The following is a 23,443-nucleotide window of genomic DNA, read 5'->3' as shown; positions in this document are numbered from 1 at the left end:
TGTATGCAGTGCCATCTTAGCACCCATAGAAGAATGTACTAAAGATTGTCCTTCAGTGCATATCGCTCCAACTACGGCTCGTCTTAAAAATTCCGCTGTCATAGCAACGCTACCGGACCACCTTAAATATCTCCCTGACGTTCAACGTGATGACGTAGTAGGACTCATTCATAAATTTCCTGCTATAGTCAGTGATGTTCTCTCGTGTACCACGGTCATTGAACATGACATAGATGTCAGCAATGCAAAGCCTATAAAGCAGCATCCGTACCGTGCGAATCCAGTAAAACGACAAATGATGAAATCAGAAACCAATTATTTATTGGAAAATGGATTGGCTGTTCCCAGCTACAGTCCTTGGAGTTCTCCTTGTCTCCTGGAAATTAAACCGGACGGAACTCCCCGATTCATCACCGATTATCGAAAAGTAAATGCTGTAACAGTAGCTGACGCTTACCCATTACCTCGTATAGAGGATTGTGTGGATACTATTGGCACTTCGGCATTTGTGACAAAACTAGATTTGTTAAAAGGGTATTGGCAGGTGCCTCTCACCAAGCGTGCCTCTGAGATCTCGGCGTTCGTGACGCCTGACAATTTCCTACAGTATACAGTGATGGCATTTGGAATGTGCAATGCCCCAGCCACCTTCCAACGGCTCATTAACACCGTTCTGTGTGATCTTCCCAACTGTACTGCGTATTTAGATGATCTTGTTGTACACAGCTCCACTTGGGAAGAGCATATGCGTTTGTTAGAACAGGTGTTTACTCGATTGGCTTCTGCCTCACTCATATTAAATCTTGCTAAATGTGAATTCGGAAAAGCTACAGTCACCTATCTAGGAAGACAGGTTGGCCGAGGACAAGTTAAGCCGATTGACGCTAAGGTGGGGGCAATTCTTCATTTCCCTGCCCCGGAATCTAGAAAAGCTCTTCGCAGATTCCTCGGAATGGTAGGATACTATAGAAATTTCTGTAAGAATTTCTCTGCTGTGGTTTATCCACTAACTTGTTTGCTTAGCCCCAAGGTTGAATACCGATGGAGTTCAGAGTGTCAAACTGCCTTTGAAAGCGTGAAAGCTCTCCTTTGCAGTCCACCTGTTTTGGCCGCGCCGGATTATACACGTCCTTTCAAGATGGAAGTGGACGCCAGCGCTACGGCAGCTGGTGCGGTACTCCTCCAGGAGGATACTGACGGAGTAGATCGAGTTGTGAGTTACTATTCTCGTAAATTCTGCAAACATCAGTTGAACTATTCCACCATAGAGAAAGAAGCTCTAGCACTTTTATTAGCACTCCAACATTTTGAGGTATATGTCGGATCTAGCTCTGAACCTGTGTTAGTGTATACGGATCATAACCCTCTGGTTTTCCTTAGTCGCATGTATAATCACAACCAGCGGCTGATGAGATGGGCGACCATTGTGCAGGGTTATCATCTAAAAATTGCACATAAAAAGGGGAAAGAAAATGTCTTAGCCGATGCGCTGTCCCGTGTGTAAAATTGTTTACACCGGAATGGGCTTCCCTCTTAAGGGGGGGGGTGTTACGGCCCCCGGGCCGTTTGTATGATTTGTGGATTGTATGTGTGAACCTAATGAATGGACACTGAACAGGCTGAGCTGGAGCTGCATGGATTGGGGGACTGAAGACCTGACGCTGCGTGATTGGGTTGCTCCTCAACCAATCACCAGGCTGCACTTCAGGAAGCCCATTGAAAAGGCGACGGAAACGACACACCGACGGGAAAAGACTTGGAGCCCTGTTTGGCATGAGTTCTCTCCCCCTCTCTCTCTCTGGCATAGCTTATTCGATTGCTTGCTTGTTGTGTGGAACAGTAAGAACTGGTTAATTGAGTTCGCCTCATTTGTACGTTCATTTGCAACTTGTTTTGTGGAAACCGCTTCTGTGTGAATCCTTTTGGTACGCGGTCCCTTTTTGTTCCGGTAGTAAGAAAGTCTTAGTATGTAATTCCAACCTCGTGGTTGTGATTTTTCGTTCTGGTACTATTTGTGTTAGTTTATCCGTATAGAAAAGTGTTGCATTGTATTTATTTTACCTTCCACCGGCCGATTATTTAGTGGCCTGTTTTATTCCACCTGTTGCCGTAATCAGGTGTGTTCTTTTGTTTGTTCTTTTGTTTGATTTACCTTATACGGCTTTGACAGGGTTCCTGTCCACTTTTCGTTTCCTTTTGTATTGTAAATTATTGTAATGTGTTAAATTCTTGGTTATTATAATCACTTGCTGAATAATCAGTAAACAACTTTAAACCAATCTCTTTGTCCTGATTGGTCAATGTTCTCAACCCTCTCTCCCCTAGCGGAGGGTTGTAACAGAGAGTGGTTGACTTTTTCTGATCTCCGCACCACCGCACTGATATTTCATACAAAACTCCACCCTATTCAGTTTTTTGCAATAACTCTCACGTCGGGCATTTTAATATGAATATTGATGAGTATTTTTTGAGATCCCCGGACAAGATAGCCCTAAAAGAAACTCGAAATCCGGTCAGGACATGTGAGACAGAAGCTACTGCTAACATGCCTGAATGATACAAGCACACGCCCAGCAGCTGAAAAAGATCGAGGAGAGAACCACTGAGGCAGAGCATAGGATTGCTGCGACTGAACATACCTGTGAGTCGGTGGATACACGGGTTCAGGGGCTTGAAAACCAAATACAAAGTATGGCTGAGCATATTGACAACCTCGAGAACAGAGGCAGGAGGAAAAATGTTCGAGTTGTTAGTCTACCAGAAGACGCGGAGGGGAGTAACCCGACAAAGTTTTTTGAGAGTTGGATCCCCAGCCTGCTCGGGATGCAGACGAAAGCCGGCCGTGTTAAAATTGAAAGAGCTCACTGCACCCTAGCACCCAAGCCGGGGCCGAACCAGCAACCGTGACCCGTCCAGATTTCACAACTTTGCTAACAAGCAGAGGGTGTTGGACGCCGCTAGACTTAGCGGGACCGCGAAGTACCAGGAGTCCACCATCATGTTTTTCCAGGACTTATTAGCCACGGTGCTGCGCAAACGAAAAGGATTTGAGGATGTGAAGAAAGGTTTGTGGGACCAAATACATGATGCTCTACCCGGCTTCGTTGAAAATAATCCACGGTGGGGAGACCAGAAGCTTTGACTTCCCCGCTAAAGCAGTGGCTTTTGTTGATTACCTTAAATGAACCACATGTGAGTCACCAATCCATTTTTGGTCTATGGGCAAGTTACCTGGATAAGGGAAAAAAAAACATAGCTAAAACTAAGTAATTTCAAATTAAAATCTTTGCCCTGCTGTCCTATGTTTATGGTGATCATGGGTGACTGATAATGTGATATGTGGGTATGTAAACCAATATTACAGGGAATATTGTTTTGTTTTTTTTATACTCCTTTTATTTTTATGGGCCTGCTCATCCTTGTCTAAAGGCTGTTCCACACTCCGCGAGACAGAGAACAGAGAACTCGCTCCACGGGTGGTAAGAGATAAAAAAAAAGTTCTTTTTGGCACGGAGGTACCATACTCCGCGAGACGTGTGTGTGCAGAACTCCTCATACGGCCCTCCTATGCAGCGCACGTCGCACACTAAAGGTTGACAATACAGTTGTATTGTAAATTGCATGCACAGTCGTGGTTACCTGGCCTAACGAGCTGATAATGTTCAGGGAAGAGGGCGCACAGCATGACAATAGATAGAAGATCAGTGCAGCTGACTGTAGCAGACCTCTGGTCTGTGTGAGTTTAACTCTGTGAACGTGTGGATGACTGTCTGCAATAATACATCCCGTCTCCCTGTGTTTAATGTGCGCGAGCCACTGTAACGCCGTGCTCGATACTGGAATTAGTTTTTATCGCCACCTTTTGGACAGACTCTCTCCTCTGTGCGCCGTGTTTCTCCTTCCAGGAGCTGTTTGCCAGCTGCTCATCATCGTAGTACTTCCTCCTTCTGTCTGTGTGTTCTGCACCTGAAGCTCTTGCGCTTCTCCACATTCATCACGCCCACAATAAATTCCGACCAATCACAGCATGGTTGACGCAGAGCCTTGAGAGAAAAAGTTCTTCCCGGACCCTGTGCACGAGATCGCTGCACAATGGGCGGTCCGAGATAAAAAATGACTTCATTTTGTGGGCGTAACGTCTGCAGGGGGGAGGGAGTTCTCTGTTCTCGCGGAGTATGGATCCAGCTTCAGGGTGGATATTATCACTCGAGTGGTGTGTGAGTTCGGAGCTGTAAGAAGCTAACCAAGTTAGAGTGCTAATCCCCTGGTTACTGTGTGGGGGAGGTTCCTTTCACAGTGCTGTTGGCATGTCTATTATGTGTTACTTGTGTTGCTTGTCTATTGTTTATCAGCTGGGTTACTGTCAGGTGCTGAATTCACTTGGAGATTGCGATACTTTTTGGAGCCTAAATCTTTTCAGTAAAAAAATCTTATGACCTGTGACACATTGAGGCTATGCACTTGGAATATTAAGGGATGCCACTCTCCTGTCAAAAGGAACAAAATATTGTCATATTTAAAAAAAGAAATGATTGATATTGCTATGTTGCAAGAAACACATTTGAATTATGAGGAACATTTAAGCTGCAGCAGTGCGGCTATGATCAAGTTTATTTCTCATCTTTCACCACCAAAAGCAGAGGAGTGCCAAGACTCATTAGGAAAAATTTACCAGTTAAAGTGTCAAAATGTCTACTTCCACTTTTTTACAGAGGCTTTTGCCAAATTATCTGATCTTGCATTGGAAAATACTATTGTAGGAGGTGACTTTAATTGCCTTATGAATCCTTTGATGGACAGGTTTCCTCGTGGTGCTTTAGCCCTATCAAAACAGTCAAAACAAATCATTGGTCTTTGTGAGGACTTTGGTTATGTGGATGTCTATAGGACACTTCACCCTGCGGATAAGGAATTCACCTTTTTTTTCTAATCCTCACAATTGCCATACAAGAATTGATTACTTTTTTGCTCCAAAACAGCTTACAGAATTAGTTGTTTCCTGTTCAACTGGAAGCATAACAATATCAGATCACGCAGCAGTTTATATGAATATTAAAGTTAAAAAAATCCTTAGGAACCTACGAGTTGGAGAATGGACCCCTCAATCCTAAAAGATCAAAAATTCACATCATTTTTTACTACAGAATTCAAGCATTTCTTCGCCTCTAACTCTCCCTCGGCTACCAACTCATCCCTACTCTGGGAAACCTCCAAGGCTTATGCCAGTGGGTTGATCATATCCTATACTGCTGCCAAAAGACGTAAAAACATGAAACAACAAATCTTATTAAAAAAAAGGTCAAGTATATCAGAAAGGGACTACCGTATTTTCGCGACCATAAAGCGCACCGCATTATAAGGCGCAGTGTCAGTTACAGGGTCTATTTCTGTCCTCAGCACATACACAAGGTGCACCATATTATAAGGCGCATGCTACGCTAAAACATACCAGTACATAAATAAAAAGGTAATGGGAGCAAAACAGTGAGTTAAGTCGAACTTTATTGTTGTGAAGGAACAACTTTGTATATAGTTTGATTACCCGCTGCATATAGCGCTGTAGCTCACAATAATTACATAATAGAGATGCAGCAGTTTGTTACTCACACGTTATTCTGCATAACAATTTGAAATGTGTATGTACAATTTTCGGCAAGTTTCACATGCCGCGCCTGTGTGGTGTTTTTCTTGTTGTGCTCTGAGCTGCAGTGACGTACGCTCGGACCCTCGCGTCTGAGCTTTAAGACAGAGAGTTACGTTGCACTGCAGAAGTGAAAACCCAGGAAACCGCTCCGCATCCTCCGCAAGCCGCTCACATCTCTATCAGCAGTGATTCAGTAAAAACCGGCTGGATATCAGTGAGGAGAGCCGGTGCAGCCTCTCTCGATGGTGGCAGCGACAGAGAAACAGCGTGTGTTTCTATGGGCAGAGTAGTGGCTGCTGCTGAATGCCTGTTGTGATTCCAACTTTATCTTTTATTAATAAATAAAGACCATCTTCGGATATACGTTGTCCCGCATTTTAATCAGATGCACCACAGTGATTCCTCTTTACCAGTGGCTGACTCTACAGAATATTTATTACAACAATAAACAGGAAACAACTGCGCGAGTTCAAACCTGCCAGCTTCCCTCTCATCGCTGTCAGAGTCACAGCCACACACGTTGCCGGCTGGCTGTTCGGAAATTATTATTAGTGTTGTTTGGAAATTATGCCGGCTTTCACAAAAGCTCGGGCAACAGTCACTGCAGAAACATGAGTCCACGCATCCACAATCCATTCACACTTACCCGGCGCTGCCTCCCAGAAAAGCTGTGCTTGCTGTCTGCCATCCATCGCTCCCACACCGCTTGCAACTTTACTTTGAACGCCCTGTTTACACCGATGTCCAGCGGTTGGAGTTCTTTGTTAACCCTCCCGGGATTACTGCTTCGCCTGGTTTTTTACACCGGCGGTGAGACGGGCGCACGCGGAGTTGCGGATTGGCAGCGAGGGTGATGCGTGAAAAAAAACATCCAGTCTCTTTACATAAACTTCCCTGAGCCACTCTCCCATTTTCTCCTCGTCTCCTTGTTTCTCCTTAACGAAGACTCCTGCTGGAAACTTTTCTTTAGGCAGCGTCTTCCTCTTCCATAGACGGAAGTTTCTGTCCATTACCATGGCAACTGAGAACAACAGCGAACGCTGACTTCTCGTGCCCCGTGGCCCGTATTGATACCGTGCTGGTCCCCGTTCTCTCCACAGTTTGGTTCATGGGGATGTCGAAAGTAAGGGGGACATCATCCATGTTGGTGAAGTGGCTGGGCTGGATGTTTTTGCTGGCAATTTTGTCACTGCAGTAGACGCGGAAGCTGGCCAGCTTTTCTTTGTAATCCGCTGGAAGTTGCTGCGCCAGTACCGTAGCGTGAAGCTGATTGGTGAATTGCTGCCAGCGTACGTAGTGTACGTGTTACGTCCCCGTGTCTGGTACTCAACCCATACACAAGGCGCACCGCATTAAAAGGCGCAAGGCCGACTTTTGAGAAAATTTTAGACTTTTAGGTGCGCCTTATAGTCATGAAAATACAGTATATTAGGAAACCTAGAGCAGCTAAACTGAAAGAAATTGCTAACGAAAAAGGTTGGGGACAAATTAGGATATGGAAACCAAAGATTATTTGAACATGGGGACAAACCAGGGAGATATTTAGCCAATTTAACAAAAAAGTGTAGAGCTTCTCAAATTAATTAGTCCATTTTAGATGGGTCAGGGACTTGTTCCTCTGATTCTTAAATAATTAATGATACTTTTAGAGATTTCTACACTAACTTATATCAGTCAGAAAAAGCTGACAATGCTAAAACTCTAATGGAAGCTTTTTTCTCTAAACTTGATCTCCCAACTATATCACAAGATCAGAAATCTAAATTAAATGCCCCGATCTTAGCTGAACTGCGTGAGGCCATTCAACTTATTTAATCAGGCAAAGCACCAGGCAGTGACGGTTATGGTAGTGAGTTCTATAAGGAATTTCAAAATATTTTATTAGAGCCTATGATAAATATGTTTAATCTTTCTTTTGAATGTGGCACCCTCCCACTACATCACTAAGGGAAGCCAACATTTCACTAATTCTCAAAAAAGGGAAATACTCTGAGGATTGCACCTCATATAGGCCGATCTCTCTGCTGAATGTGGATTTAAAAATCCTTTCCAAAGTCTTGGCAAAACACTTAGAAGGCCTTTTACCAATTATAGTGAAGGAGGATCAAACTGGCTTTATTAAGGCCATAATTCTTATAACAACATTAGGAGAAATGTTATCCAGTTTTCTGAACAGCAGATAATAGATGGTCTTGTGATTTCCCTAGATGCGAAAAAAGCTTCTGACCGTGTCGAATGGTCTTGATCGGTTCGGACTAGATGATGATTTTGTTAAATGGGTAAAGGTCCTGTGTACAGAACCAATGGAGTTCTGACCAACGGACTTAGGTCCACAAATTTTGTGGTCCGGAGGGGTACCAGACAGGGCTGCCCTCTGTCACCACTTTTATTTACAGTGGCTATTGAGCCTTTAGTGGAAGCTATCAGGTGAGACCCTTTGGTGGTGGGACTGGATGTGGAAGACAAATCTCATAAAATTTCATTATATGCAGATGATGTGTTGTTGTTTATGTTAAACCCCTCTGAATCAGTCCCTCAGCTTATTGAGATTACTGATCGGTTTGCTGCCTTTTCTAGTTGTAAACTTAATTTTTCCAAATCAGAGGCAATGCCTCTAGGTAATTTACAACAACCATCAGATAATCCTAATCCCTTTCCATTGAATTGGTCCTCTACTGGTTTTATATATTTGGGTATATATATTGCACCTAAATTTAATCAGTTATTTCATGCTAACTTTAACCCACTATTTGATACAATAAAACAAGATTTGTAGAGATGGAACAATTTTCCCATATCATGGCTGGGCCAGATCTCGCTTCTGAAAATGAATGTCCTTTTGCGTCTGCTTATCCAATACAAATGATTCCCATCTTATTCAATCATAGTGAAAAAACTTAGCTGATTGGATCAAAGATGATGCTTCCTCAATCTGGCTTGATATTGAAAACTCCATATCCAACTGTCCTCTAAAAAATAGCTTTTTATTTTTAAAACTGAAATGTATCAAAAAGCTTTGCAGCAACCCAATTACGATTAATACCATTAGAGCATGGCGGATCATACAGCGTATGGAAGGCAGATCGGGGCTTACATCAGTTTTCACCCCGATCACTGATAACCCTGATTTTCTCCCAGGAACCTTAGACAGAACTTTTACAGGCTGGACAGCTAAGGGAATCATTTCCCTGGGTGATCTCTTTGTTGGTTCTACCCTCATGACCTTCAATCAGGTTATGGAAAAATATGACATATCAAGAACTGACCTTTTTCGTTACTTTCAGGTCAGAGATTTGCTGATATGACTGTTACACAGATAGAGAAAAAGGCTTGATCTCAATCCGGTTTCCCTTCTTCTAGGTCTTCCCAATGGTTGTGTTACTGATATGTATCGGAAAAAACTATATAATGTCTTGACATTTTGTGCCAGGAAAAATATTCTTAAGCACTGGATCACAGATAAGGTCCCCTCAGTGTTGTGATGGCAAAGGACCATGATGGAACATATTAGGGCCGCTCGATTAATGCAAAAATCATAATTGCGAGTATTATGATTCAAATTGAAATCACGATTATTCAAAATGATTATTCATGGATTTGAAAATTGTCTTTTATTTATTAAACTTGAAACAGGCTTTTCTTTTTCACACAACGACTAATGTTCATTTTTATTTTTTTATTAAACTGACAAAATTAAATTACTAACTCCTCGCAATCTTCCTCAGAAACACCAGTCTGTTGACATGGTCTGTCTTTAGAGATGAGTGCAGACAGGTGACGATAAGTGGAGCCGTTGAGTTCAGCCGCCAGTCGTACGTTTGAGATAATTAGGGCTGTAATCTCCCAGTCGACTGGTCGATTTATTAGTCGATATGTTCTGGCTTGACCAAAATTCTGATTGGTCGACTAATTTTATCAGCCCCCTCGAACCCCAGGTTGCTAACGGTGCTGATTGTGCACGTCTTTTACGTTTACGTCACAGGAGAGAATGAGAGAAACATGCGTGCAAGGCACTTGGCACAATAATCGTTTTATGTCGATTATCTTGTTTTCATAATCGTAGGAAGCCAAAATCGAAATTGAAATTGAATTTCAATTAATTGCCCAGCCCTAGAACACATACCTCTGTATGTAGTATGGTAACATCAACATTAACATAACACATGGGTTATCAGATAAAGTTCTAAAGAGATGAAGAAAAGCTATTCTGCATTCCAGCTATTCAGATATGAAGATTTGTGAGTTGTTCATTCACTTACATCTGCCTGCCTGTTTCTGCATTCCTCTTTTGTCATATAAGGATCCACCAGTCCCCTTTGCTCTTTTGTTTCTGCCAATGACCAGTTTTCAGTGTGTATACATTGTAACCTCTATTTCAGTGTGTCTGTCCTGTCTGTTTGCTGTAGGTTGATATTGCTAACATAAAATAATATTAATTGCAATGACTATTTAGAGATTATTAAAGCTTTAAGTGGACAAATGATTGCATGTAATATATATGTTTGTTATCCTTGTTGACTTTGTGCAAACAGTGCCTAGAGTTTGTACATAAATGTGCATGTGTGTACTTCTATTCCATAGTCCATAGTTTTTCCATTTCCTCTCCCCTGCAGAGATAGCATTATGCATTGTAGCAGGCAGGCAATAGATTTGAACCAGGAGCTAGATAGCAATCAAACAATGTTGCCATCACACAGAGGCTGAGGCTGTGGCTATATACGTGAACCTGCATCAGAGGGAGCTTTACAAGCAGATACTCAAGAATTCCTCATGCACTATGGTAAGCTTTACCAATAACCATCGATGAGTCACTTCAAATTCTGTGAGGGATAAATATTTTCAGAGGACATTCTGAGGACTATGTATCAGGAATAAAGTGGACAAAAGAACTGAGTAACTGGGATTAATAACACTTGACTAAATTAGGCAATGTCCATATTTGTGTATGCATTACAGATTCATTAGCACTAATAGGTTTCATACCCATGGAGTCAGAACATTTAATGTCACTAGTGAAAATAAAATATGGCATTGAAAACAAAGGCTTGCTGTGAAACTAATTGTGTCAAACTAATTACAGTCCCCTTACAGGTTAATTAGTAGATTATTGACAATGGATGTCTTTAAGCACAGCACAGTGCGTATTATGTTCTTTACTATATTACTACCTCTGCATGATGTGTCTATAATCCTTGTTTTAATGAACATAAAGCACAATAATTTGATTTGTCTTGGAATGCAGCAGTTTTTGAGTTTCTATGAGGGGCACTGTGTTAGGATTCTGTGTTTCTTGATTTGTTTTCTGTTTAGTTTTCATTCCTGCCCTGAGTCTGTGATCTGTGTGTTTGCAGTTGTGTCTTGTGTTTCCTGTTTTATTTTGAAAGTCCATGTTTCCCCTTGTGTTCCTGTGTGTTTTACTTCCTTGTGTTTCCCGCCTTTAGGATTGCTTGCCCCACCCTGATGTGTCTCACCTGTGTCTTGTTACCCTTCTGTATTTAAGTCCTGTGCTCCCCTTTGTTCTTGTTAGTCCGTCCGTTTATCCATGGCGTGTCGTGTGTGTGTTCCCATCATCCCTTTTGGCTCTCTGTTAGGTTTGGTTTGTTTTTTACTTGTTTCTTCTTGTTGGTTTAGTTAGTTGCTTTTTACACCTTTGATTTGTACTTTGCATTCTAGAATTTTATGTTGTTTGCCATTTCGGCTTTATTAAAAGCTCACTTTTAGTTCACCTCAGTCTCCGCGTCTGCATTTGGGTCCAAACTCCCCCCATAACATAACAGACTGGACAGTCAACATCAGCCATAAGGCTAAGCAAAAATGGTAATATTGAATCTGGCATGGGGCGGAGGTGTGTCCCTGGGGAAATAGAAATAGAATAGTTGTCTGAGAGACTCGGGAGGGGAGACAGGGAGACCTTACAAAACTAGTTTTACAAAAGCTTGACATTAAAAACACTTTATTCCAAATGTTTGCATTTTCCGTGGGAAGCCACTATTATTTACAATCAGCAGTCACATAACTGTTTTGCTGATCTGCTGGCTTTCTTTAGATGATGTGCAGACTAAAACAACTGCAGACAAATGCAGTTAAATAGCTAGAGCATGTGGCTGTGAGTAAAAGGTTGAGCCGGCTTATATTTTATATTACGTTTAAAAAGATAAATAATACGTAAATGAATTCATGACTGAATAAATAACCTTTGTATTTATTTTTTTTTCCTTTTAAGTCACTCGACCTTACTGATGCAATGAATCAACAAAAAAATTGTAACTCAGCTCCAGAAAGCTTTGCCATGCATTGACACTGTTGTAGGTTTGTATTTGAAGCGGAATCTCTGAACTTTACACTGCATGGTCATCATTTCTGGTCATCCACTGACACGAAGGCACCTCTGTGCAACTTTGTTGAGGGGTTTTGGAGTGGATAATAGAAAATAGAAAAGATAATATCAAGCTGAACTGTCAGCATGTTGATCTACCAAATGTCAAACAATACATATTCATCAGTTTGGCTGGCCACAACAAAGAGACAGTGCTTTAGGAGAGGTCTCAGAGAGATGGCTGACATTTCAACATTTAGCAGACGGACAGCTGCACATAAACAACAAGCCAAAACACTCAGAAATGCTCACTTAGTTTGACACACATGGTATAGTAACTAGTTGACACTGGGAAGTGACTCCTGGTTTGTAATGTTAAGCTCATTTTCTCTATATTGTAAGCAAAGGTAATTTCATGGCACTATTATGTAACCATCATTTTTGTCTACTGGGATTCTCTTGACAGACAAAGTTTGTTACCCCTTAACCCATAACAAAAATAAATCCATTACCAATTGCCCTTGCATGGTCCAAACAGAACTACTGGTTCATTGTAAACATGAAAAAAAAATGCATTTACAAACACTGAGAGGCATTCACAACTTGTAACATTTCACTGCAGCACCGATCAGGGTGTACAGTCCAAACAGTGTGTCTGGTCTGGCACATGGGTTACCCTACAGTATATCTGTCAGGACCTATTGGAGGTCACCACCTACAGAGTGGTAATACCTGTCAGATAAGCAAGTATGGCCAAGTTTGTCTGAGCATGGACAGAGGCATTGTTAAACAGTCACAAGCAGGGGTCCACAAAGCTCACAGAAGGCGTGTTCCTGATCCCATGTTGGACATGCTTTAAATCATACTACACTCGTGTTTAAACCTGTTCAATTTTTGCCACGAGGAACCTGACAAGTGTGTAGGTGTTTACACATCTAGTCCAAAGTGTCTCTGCTGTGCTTCACACATGCCACTTTTTCCACCCTCCTTCATTACTGTAGTTGAATAGCTGCTGCCCCAAGGACTGGCACCTGCCTTGCTCAATTCGCATACACTCATGTTGACATATTTTTTTGTCTGTATTTGCAACTGGAAGTTTATGCAGATCTAAATGTTTGCTAGAGCCTCAAAGCTACTCCTCCCTTAGTGGTGAAATTCTAAGAAAATTCTTAGAATTATGACATTTTCTAAGAATTTCCCCTTATAATTAAGACTAAATCCTAGTAAAGATAAATGAGGTCTTAGGGTAAAAAAAACTGGTAAGAGTGGAGAGGAGGACTTTTAAGAGGTTTAATAGTTTCTTGAACAGGGAGAGCAAAGCTGCCGTTGGGCCTGTCAATGCTTACAGAGCGGAATGTAAATAGCATATTTCAAATGGCAAAAATAAAATGAAAAACACAGGCATCAGTACCGTTAGCTTAGCCTAGCATAGTCATAAAGTTCAGGCTATCCAACTATCAGCAATGGTGGACAAAGCAACACACGTTCTCTGTCCGACGGTGTGTGTGTCTGTGCATGTGTCTGTGTGTACGCACATCGTGCCTCTGTGCGCAGACAACAGTGGTGAATTGTAAACGCACAACCATGGAGAGACAGAAATGACATGCTGCTGTGCAAATAAGATAAATAACATGAGCTGTTTAGTTTGGTTAATAAAAGAACAAGGTATAGAGCTGTTCTATAGGAAAGGTTATCTTAAAAGGCTTCTGTTGTGATCTGGTGCTTGTTAGAAATTTAAAAGAAATCAAATTGGCTTGACCTTCTGATATTCTGATATAATATTAGGGGAAACACTGAACTAATTCTTAAATATGTTGAATGTTGGATAAATAGGCTATGTATTTTATGCTCATCTGGTATTTCCAGAGTGTTTAAAGTAGAAAAAACCTCAACAATGTAATCCGAACCGAACCGAAAACCGTGACCTCAGAACTGTGATACGAACTGAACCATGGATTTGGTGAACCATTCCACCCCTAGTTATTGTGTGTGCCACTCTGTCTGTGTGGCCCAAAGTAATAGTAAATGGAACGATATAATAATAACTTAGAGCTACGTTGGTCGGTCACATGATCCACAACATGCCCTCTCTGCCTGGACGTGCTCTGTAGCTGAGCGCTGCTAAGCTGCTAGAGATGGTCGGCCACTGCTGGTGGCAACACCGAGGGAATAAACTGCTGGTCCGGTGAGCAGGTTCTGCAGCGCCGGTATGTTTGTGCATGGTGTAGTTTTCCAGGATGACTGACGAAGTGAAGCGAGCCATGAGCGCCCCATGAGTGTGTCGTCTGACTGCACACACCTCTAACAAGTTATAGCCGCTAGTTAACCAGACAACCCGACAGCGTACTGTGCACTGACAGCTGTAGCAATTAGCGACCTATCAGCCAATCAGAAAATAGAATTTCTTGTTGCCAGGTGAGGTCTGACATTCAGCTGCAAGCACACGTTCCATGAAGGTCAGTGGACGTTTTGGCATATACCTAGGGCAAGTAGTGGCGGTTTTGGGCACAGGCAAACCGGGCAGTCGCATCACACAGGGGGCGGCACGAGCAGTTGGAAAAAAAATAATCTGCTCGGCGGTTTGTATGTATGAGAAGAAGCTGTGTGAGAAGGGGAGGGAGCGCGGGGGACAGCTCACCTCTGGGTCTCCAAATGGAATGACAGGGAGTGGAGGAGGGAGGTCTCACTCTGTCCTAAAAGCGTGCATCACTGCGTGTTTGTGTATAGCAGCATGAATGATCGAAGGAGTGAGAGATCTTACTGTTAAACAACACAGAAGTTTTGGGGCCAAACCGGACAGACAGCAGTGCTGCAGGCAGAGAGACAGAGGACTGTAGTCTGATGCTGGACTGAGAGTTTGATGCTGCGCGCTGTGTTTTTATAATGTCCATCCATGATGCGGTGCTCTAGCTGGTTGGTTAGCGAACAAGTGAGCTACTGTCTGCTAACATAAGTCATCAATGACAGGCTGATTAACATTAAACTAAAGTAAGAATACTGCCAGCTGGTTTTATGAGTTAAATACACAGTAAAATGTGGGAATGATTATTTTTCATCCATATTAATCATCTATTTAGCCTCTCTTCACTTGCCACACAGCCTGGACCATCACACAGGTATCAATCAGAATCAGAATCAGAATCAGAAATACTAGTTGCCCAAAGTGTGTACAACCTTTTATGCTGCTTATTAAAATCTGAAAGCACTATCATTGCTAACAAAGAATTATATTTACGTATAAAATGCAGTCCTATTTTAGTACAGTGAAATATTTTTGTTTTGTGTGAATAAGCAAGGACATATGTTTGGTCCTGTACAATTGTAGTGCTCTAGTTACATGCCTTATGTTAGTTTAATTTAAAAAATATAGACAATGGGGATTTTCTTTTTTATATCATTTATCATCATATTATCCATTTTGCAACCTGCCATGTTTGTTTTCTGTAATGTTTGTGCATGTTTGTTCCTCTGTCTCTCCTTCATCCTCTCTGTCCGGGAGACAGGACAGAGAGGATGAAGGAGAGACATTTCTTCTCCTCTCTCTCCTATCCTCAATGAAAGAAGAAGAATATGTTCTGTGAAGTCTTTCTCTAAAATCTGACAGTCAAGCTGATGGTCTCATTGGGAGTACAGTGAAACAGAAATGTGTTTTTTGTGGTTAAAATCATGGTGGCACAGAGGTAGACAACAGATGTAAACCATTAGGCTGACAAAACTGTTTTGTTTTCAGTTTGTTTTGTATTTGTCATCATTGCATTATTAAATCTCTCAGTAATAGTTATTGAGTTAAGCCTTTACTTCTGTAGGTAAAATAGGTGTTGAAATCCACCAGAATGCAGGAATCGGCAAATCTTCAATACAAATTTTCGGGGGGGGGGGGGGGGGGGGGGAGAACTGTTAGTCATGAAACACATCAAGACGGCCCTCCCTGGCCCAACCGGTCAACCAGTGATACTGTTTCCACAGCACTCCACACAGCTCTCACCCACCTGGAAAATAAAGACTCATACGTTTGAATGCTGTTCATAGACTTCAGCTCAGCATTCAACACCATCATCCCACAGCAGCTCATCAACAAACTGGACCAGCTGGGGCTGAACTCCTTGCTGTGCAACTGGCTGCTGGACTTCCTCACCGGGAGACCTCAGACAGTGCGGGTCGGCAGAAACACATCCAGCACCATCACAATGAACACCGGGACTCCCCAAGGATGTGTGCTAAGCCCCCTCCTCTTCACTCTGCTTACCCATGACTGCACGCCAACACACAACTCCAACATCTTTGTGAAGTTTGCGGACGACACAACTGTGGTGGGTCTCATCTACGGTGGAGATGAAACAAACTACAGGAATGAGGTGCACCTTCTGGCCGAGTGGTGCAGAGACCACAACCTCTCCCTGAATGTGGAGAAGACAAAGGAGATGGTTGTGGACTACAGGAGAGTCGGCACACCCCTCTGACCATCGATGGTGCTGCTGTGGAGCAGGTGAGCAGCACCAAGTTTCTGGGTGTGCACATCACTAAGGACCTCTCCTGGACTGGCCTCATTGTAGGTACATTTTTTTACACTTTATATTTATCTTTAGTTTTTAGTTATATGTTATATGTTGCGGAGTGAAGAGTAACGCAATTTCGATTCTCTGTATGTCCAGCACATATAGCAGATTTGACAATAAAGCTGACTTTGACTTTGACTTACCATGGTAACTTCACCAAAGTTAATAATTAAGTGAATACCACAAGCCAGGAAGAGGATTAGGGCCACTGACAAAATAAAATAAAAGTCTGACATTAATCTCAGAAAAAGCCATGAGCTTAAGTCATATATTACCAGTGTTGGGGAGTAACGGATTACATGTACGTTACATAATTAGAATACAAAATATGACTAACTGTATTCCGTTACAGTCTAAATAGATGTAATTAGAATACAGTTACATTGTTGAAATCAGTGGATTACACAACTGTACTTTACGTGTTTATTCACTCTGCTGGATAAAACAAGCCAGGAAAAAGTCAGTCTTCTTACAATGACAAAAGATCATGTTTACAGCAGATGTCTGACTCTCCTTATCGCTTGTCTCATTGTGTGGTTATGTACATGTGTATGATGGTAAATAGTCACTGGAGTTAGAGCTCTTACCGTCAATACAAAATCTTTGATCAAAAGCTAAAGTTTTTGGTTCATGTCGGCAAACTGGACAGAAAGCTGCATGCTGCGGGCGACAGAGAGGACAGTGCAGCCGGACTGATGGGGGTCAGAGTCTGAGGATGAGGATGAAGCATTGCGCGCTTAATGCTCCTTAGTCTTGATGTCGGTACACTTTTACTCCCTCCAAAACAGAAATTGACAAACATTTCAGTACAAACGTGTTGGTTGCAGTCAGCTAGTGTTATACATGGGTCTGTACGTGTACGTATTCAAACATTGTTTTATGTGTGTGTAAAATGACCAATGACTTTGGTTGCATTGTTTAAAAAATAAACTGTTCTGTTTTTGTTTCTCTAAATAGAATAACATTGATGTGAATGCAGTCAGCTGGAAAATTCTGGACATTTTATACTGAATGTTTTATAGTGTCCCTTGTAGTAAGCAGGGGCTGATCAGTTAAAATGCAATTCAATGTGTTAGCAATCAAAGTATTAAGAATATGTTACTCAGATTAAGTAATGTAACAGAATACATTATAAATTATGTTTTATGGCATGTAATCTGTATTCTGTAACTGAATACTTTTTTAAAGTATTCTTCCCAACACTATTGCTGTCTATCAGTCTATGACTTTACAATCAGAACTCCATTGGTAAATGTTTTAATTTTGGCCACATTGAGTAACAAATGAATCTATCAATATTTAAAAAAATACAAATAATGGTTTATAGACAAGTGGGTGTACAGTATATTTTATTGGATAGAAATAATTGCCAAAAAGCCTTACCTCCACAGGGTAGCGCCGGCTGTTGATACTGTGTTCTGAACCCTCAGAGCCGTTGCTTGGACCCCAATGAAACTCCACTTTTTCTGCCTTGAACCTCCCTGGTAGGCCTGCTCCCCGAACATAGTAATCATCTTTCAACATAATGGCCACTAGGGAAAAAAAAGAATGTAGACGAGAGAAAAAAGAATAAAAAAGAGTGAGTGAGAGTGAGAGTTTCTGTCATTTTCTATCAGACTCCAGGCAAGTTCTCAAATGAGGGGCTAATTTGCCAGGCAAAATTGTCTCTTCAACTGCTGAAATTGCCCTTGCACGGTCCTTTGTTATTCCATCACATCTTGCTGAAATATAGTGAGGATTAAGACGGGCCCTTATTTTTACATTCACAAATGGATATGAAAAGGTAGTAGAGCCTCCTTTCTATTCCAGAGTTCTGATGTATTTACAAAGAGGCACTCAAGTGAAGATTGGTCCATCATTTCATCAAGTCTTTGACCAACAGTTATGGATTATCACAAACTTTTAATAATACATTTAGAAATCCATTTTTACCTGTTTCGACACTGTCCTGTTTGTTCACTTGGTGTGCGCTGTTGGTGCTATGGACTTTCTGCATTAGACATATTGTGTTTGCTTTTATTGTGGTAATACACAAGCACCTTAGTGTTAGAGTTAAGTGCACCAGTCTCTGGGTTCCCTTCTCGTTTACCACTGTAGCGAAGCTTACCGTAACTCAGCGCTTAGCATTAGCGCTTAGCATGGCTTCTTCCACTTGCTCTCGCTCTGCATCTCCCTCTCCTGCCCACTGCACGGTGTGTGACATGTTTAGCTATTCCTCTGCCTCCTTTAGTGAGCATGAGGTGTGCACAAAGTGTAGCTTATTCACAGTCTTGGAGACGAGGCTAAGCGAGTTAGAGGGTCGGCTCCGCACGTTAGATAATAGACCTGTAGCAGCAGCAGTTAGCCAGCAGCAGTTAGCCTGTGCGGACCGGCCTGCCTTAGCTGATGTTAGGCGCCCCCCGGCAGCCCCTGAGCAGCTGGGAAGTCAGAGAGGTTGGGTGGCGGTTCCAAGGAAGCGTAGTCCGAAACAAAGGCCCGTGGTTCACCACCAGCCGCTTGATATATCAAACCATTTTTCCCCACTCGGTGACACACCCGCTGAGAAGCCGACCCTGGTTATTGGCGACTCTGTTTTGCGGCATGTAAAGCCAACAACAGCGGCTATAGTTAAGTGCATCCCGGGGGCCAGAGCGGGCGACATAGAGGGTGCCCTGGGGTGCACGGGGGCACCCCAGGGCACAGTACTGTCTCCATTCCTGTTCACACTCTATACATCGGACTTCAGACACTGCTCACAGTCCTGCCACCTGCAGAAGTTCTCGGATGACTCTGCCATTGTGGGCTGTACCAGCAGAGGTCGGGAGGCGGAGTATATGAGTGTGGTGGACAGCTTCGTGGAGTGGTGCGGACAGAACCACCTGCAGCTGAATGTCACAAAGACAAAAGAGCTGGTGGTGGACTTCAGGAAGCACCAGACACTCCCAAACCTGGTCAGCATCAAGGGTACCAACGTGGACATTGTGGACAGCTACAAATACCTGGGTGTCCACATTGACCACAAACTGGACTGGTCCACAAACGCAGAGGCAATATACAGGAAGGGACAGAGTCGCCTGTATCTACTGAGGAGACTCAAATCCTTTAACGTCTGCCAGACCATGCTGCAGATGTTTTACCACTCGGTGGTCTCCAGCGTCATCTTCTACGCTGTAGTGTGCTGGGGCAGCAGGATGAACGGCCGACACCAACAGACTCAACAAGCTCATTAGGAAGGCTGGCTCGGTGCTGGGAGTGGAGCTGGAGTCTGCGGTGGAGGTGACGGAGAGGAGGATACTGAGGAAACTCCTCAGTATTCGTAACAACACGTCTCGCCCCCTGCATGACACACTGCTGTCCTACAGGAGCACATTCAGCGGTAGACTGAGACTACCGAGGAGCAGCACAGAACGCCACAGGAGGTCCTTCCTGCCAGTGGCCATCAGACTGTATAACTCCTCCCCTTTCTGTAGGGAGAAGAGCTAGATAATCATGTCATGCATCACTGTCATTCCCTCCACTTGTCTATATTTATGTTTACTTAGCACCTTATATCTCCATATTTGTATCCATGTATCATATATTGTGCTCATACTGTGTACTGTACTCTTATTTTGGATTATAGTGACACTTATACTCTTATACTCTGTACTTAACTGCATTTAATGTAACTTGATACCTCTGGCACAAGAATTTCCTTCGGGATTAATAAAGTTTTATCTTATCTTATCTTAGCCTGAAGCTGCTGGCAAGAGATAAGCATAAATACAGCAGGATTATAATTCAAGTCCGTGTTAATGACACCCGGCTTCGCCAGTCAGAGGTCACTAAAGTTAATATTGAGTCGGTGTGTAATTTAGCTAAAACCATGTCGGACTGCGTAGCGTTCTCTGGTCCCCTCCCAAATCTGACCAGTGTCAGTCAATGTTTAGCCACATGTCCTCGCTCCATCGCTGGCTGTCATGGTGGTGTCCAGTAAACAATGTGGCCTTTATAGATAACTGGGAAACTTTCTGGGGGAAACCTGGCCTTATTAGGAGAGATGGCATCCATCCCACCCCGGGTGGTGCAGCTCTGATTTCTAGCAACATAGCCAAGTTTATTAGACCAACCTGACAACCCAGGGTCGAGGCCAGGAGGCAGAGTCGCTGTCCTACACACCTCTCTGCTGCTTCTGGAGAACTGCCGCCCTCAGTTAAAAACATATTAAATACAACTACACATAGAAACACTAAGCTTAATAATGTTATTGAAGTGGTGTCAGTCGCACGTCCTCCCGCAGTTCATCAAGCACACAAGTTAAGATATATTAATCATAATAACCTCATAAAAATACACACTAACACACACAAACACATAAAACAAGGTAACAGAACACTCAGGTGTGGATTGTTTAACATACGATCCCTCCACTCTAAGTCACTCTTAGTTAATGACTTAATTATTGATCATCACACTGATATACTTTGTCTCACTGAGACTTGGTTACAGGATGAAGAATATGTTGCTTTAAATGAATCAACTCCGTCTTGTTATATTAACTGTCATGTTCCTAGAGTTACAGGTCGCGGAGATCTACCGCTCCAGTCTTTAGATGAATCCTAAACCTAAGTCTACTCATACTTCTTTTGAGAGTCTCACTCTCAGCCTGTCTCACGGAAGCTGGAAGAAGTCAGAATTTGAGAGGAAAAGGTCTACTACAGCAGATGCCTCTCTGAAGACGCCATAAAGCAGTTTAGGACAGCAATCCTACCAGTACTCCCCACAGTCCCAAGTACTGATGGGGGTACCAACTTAAATATTACTCCTGCAGAACTGGACCGCTTTGTCAACAACACTGCAGACACATTACACTCAGTCTTGAACAGGATTGCTCCACTGAAGAAGAAGAAAACTACAAACCAGAAGAGGCTAGCTCCATGGTACAACTCAAATATCCGATTACTGAAACGGATTACACGAAGGATGGAGAGGAAGTGGCAGTCCTCTAACTCAGATGACTCCCAGAGGGCCTGGAGAGACTAAGTCTGACGTATAAGAAGGCCCTTCGCAAAGCCAGGACAGCCTACTATTCATCACTAATAGAAGAAAACAAGAACAACCCGCGCTTTCTCTTTAACGCTGTAGCCAGGCTGACAAAGAGCCACAGCTCTGTGGAGCCTCGCATTCCTGCAGCTCTTAGTAGTGAAGACTTCATGAGCTTCTTCACCGATAAAATCACCACTATTAGAGGACAAATCAACCACAATCTCTCTGTGACCGCTGAGGATACACCGCCACTTCTGGAAACGGATCCTGATCTAACTCTGGACTGCTTCGTGCCCATCGGCCTCCCTGAGCTGACCACCAGCATCTGCAAGTCTAAACCTACTACCTGTCTTCTGGATCCGATCCCTTCACGGCTCCTCAAGGATGCTATTCCTCTGATTGGAGAGTCTATATTAGGACAGATCAACTTGTCTCTGGAAACAGGATATGTACCGCAGGCTTTTAAAACTGCTGTGATCATTCCGATACTTAAGAAACCTTCACTGGACCCGGACGTCTTAGGAAACTACAGACCGATCTCCAACCTCACCTTTATCTCCAAAATACTCGAAAGAGCTGTTGTAAGTCAGCTAAATGACCACCTGCATAGGAACAGTCTGCTCGATGCTTTCCAGTCTGGATTCAGAGCCCATCACAGCGCAGAAACAGCACTGCTTAAAGTCACTAATGATCTCCTCATGGCATCGGATCATGGACTTGTCTCTGTACTCGTTCTACTGGATCTCAGTGCTGCCTTCGACACAGTAGATCATCGCATCCTGCTACACAGATTAGAACACGAGATCAGGATTACAGGAACAGCACTGCGCTGGTTTAAATCATATTTATCTGACAGATTTAACTTTGTTCATGCTAACGATGTTTCTTCCACAGGTACAAGGGTTAATCATGGTGTTCCACAGGGTTCTGTGCTTGGACCGATCCTGTTCACCCTCTACATGCTCCCTCTAGGAAACATCATCCAGAAGCACGGCATAAACTTTCATTGTTATGCTGATGATACCCAGCTGTATTTATCCATGAAGCCTGAAGAAACGGAGCCGCTGTAGTCAGACTACAGGCGTGTCTAAAGGACATAAGGGACTGGATGTCCTCCAACTTTTTACTATTAAACTCAGACAAGACTGAGGTCATTGTTTTTGGACCTAAACATCTCAGAACTAGTTTATCAGATAATACTTTCTCTCTGGATGGAATTACTCTGGCCTCCACTACGACTGTGAGGAACCTTGGAGTCATCTTTGACCAAGACATGTCGTTTGTCTCTCATATTAAGCAGGTCTCCAAGACCGCTTTCTTTCACCTGCGTAATATTACTAAGATCAGGAGCATCCTCTCTCAGAGTGATGCTGAAAAGCTCATCCATGCTTTTGTCACTTCAAGACTGGACTACTGCAACTCTTTATTGTCAGGATGTCCACATGACTCCATCAACAGTCTGCAGCTGATCCAGAACGCAGCAGCTAGAGTTCTGGAGCAGTTTCCCTCTCACCCTCTAACCTCTCCTCTACTCTCCTTAGTCTGGCTCACACTGGTCTCAAGACCTGCATGCTGACCTGCAGTCCGTCCCGTGAAGTTTCTCTTGCCCTACGTTGTCGGGGGGCACAAACATGATCCTCTCAGCAGTTTCCCCCTCACCCTCTGACCTCTCCTCTACTCTCCTTAGTCTGGCTCATACTGGTAATATCGTCTCATAATCTATGTTTACTGTCTTCCTCGTAGTTCTGTGCCTCGCTCTCGCTCTCTCTCTTTGCAGGTCTCAAGACCTGCATACTGACCTGCAGTCTGGCCCCTGATCTCTCCTGTGCTCATCGACTTCACTAGCCCCTGCTGCTCATCTTTGCTACCAAATTACTACTCCTACTTATGGACTGACGATATATATAGATATCCATTATAATA

The 23,443-nt window shown here is 43.0% G+C and overlaps 1 protein-coding gene across 1 annotated transcript in view; it reads right to left on the bottom strand.

The window, feature by feature from the left end:
* LOC114435948 (receptor-type tyrosine-protein phosphatase gamma-like) overlaps positions 1-23,443 on the bottom strand; it is a 234,170-nt gene that overhangs the window by 191,989 nt on the left and 18,738 nt on the right. The window contains exon 3 of the mRNA XM_028405936.1: positions 17,900-18,048. Within this exon, the coding sequence (XP_028261737.1) occupies positions 17,900-18,048 (149 nt within the window). The remainder of the gene's footprint in view (positions 1-17,899; positions 18,049-23,443) is intronic.

This window comes from Parambassis ranga, chromosome 5 (assembly GCF_900634625.1).
Source record: "Parambassis ranga chromosome 5, fParRan2.1, whole genome shotgun sequence".
Classification (NCBI taxonomy): domain Eukaryota; kingdom Metazoa; phylum Chordata; class Actinopteri; family Ambassidae; genus Parambassis; species Parambassis ranga.
Note: the sequence above shows the minus strand (reverse complement) of the source record. Positions and strands in the feature narration are given on the sequence as shown.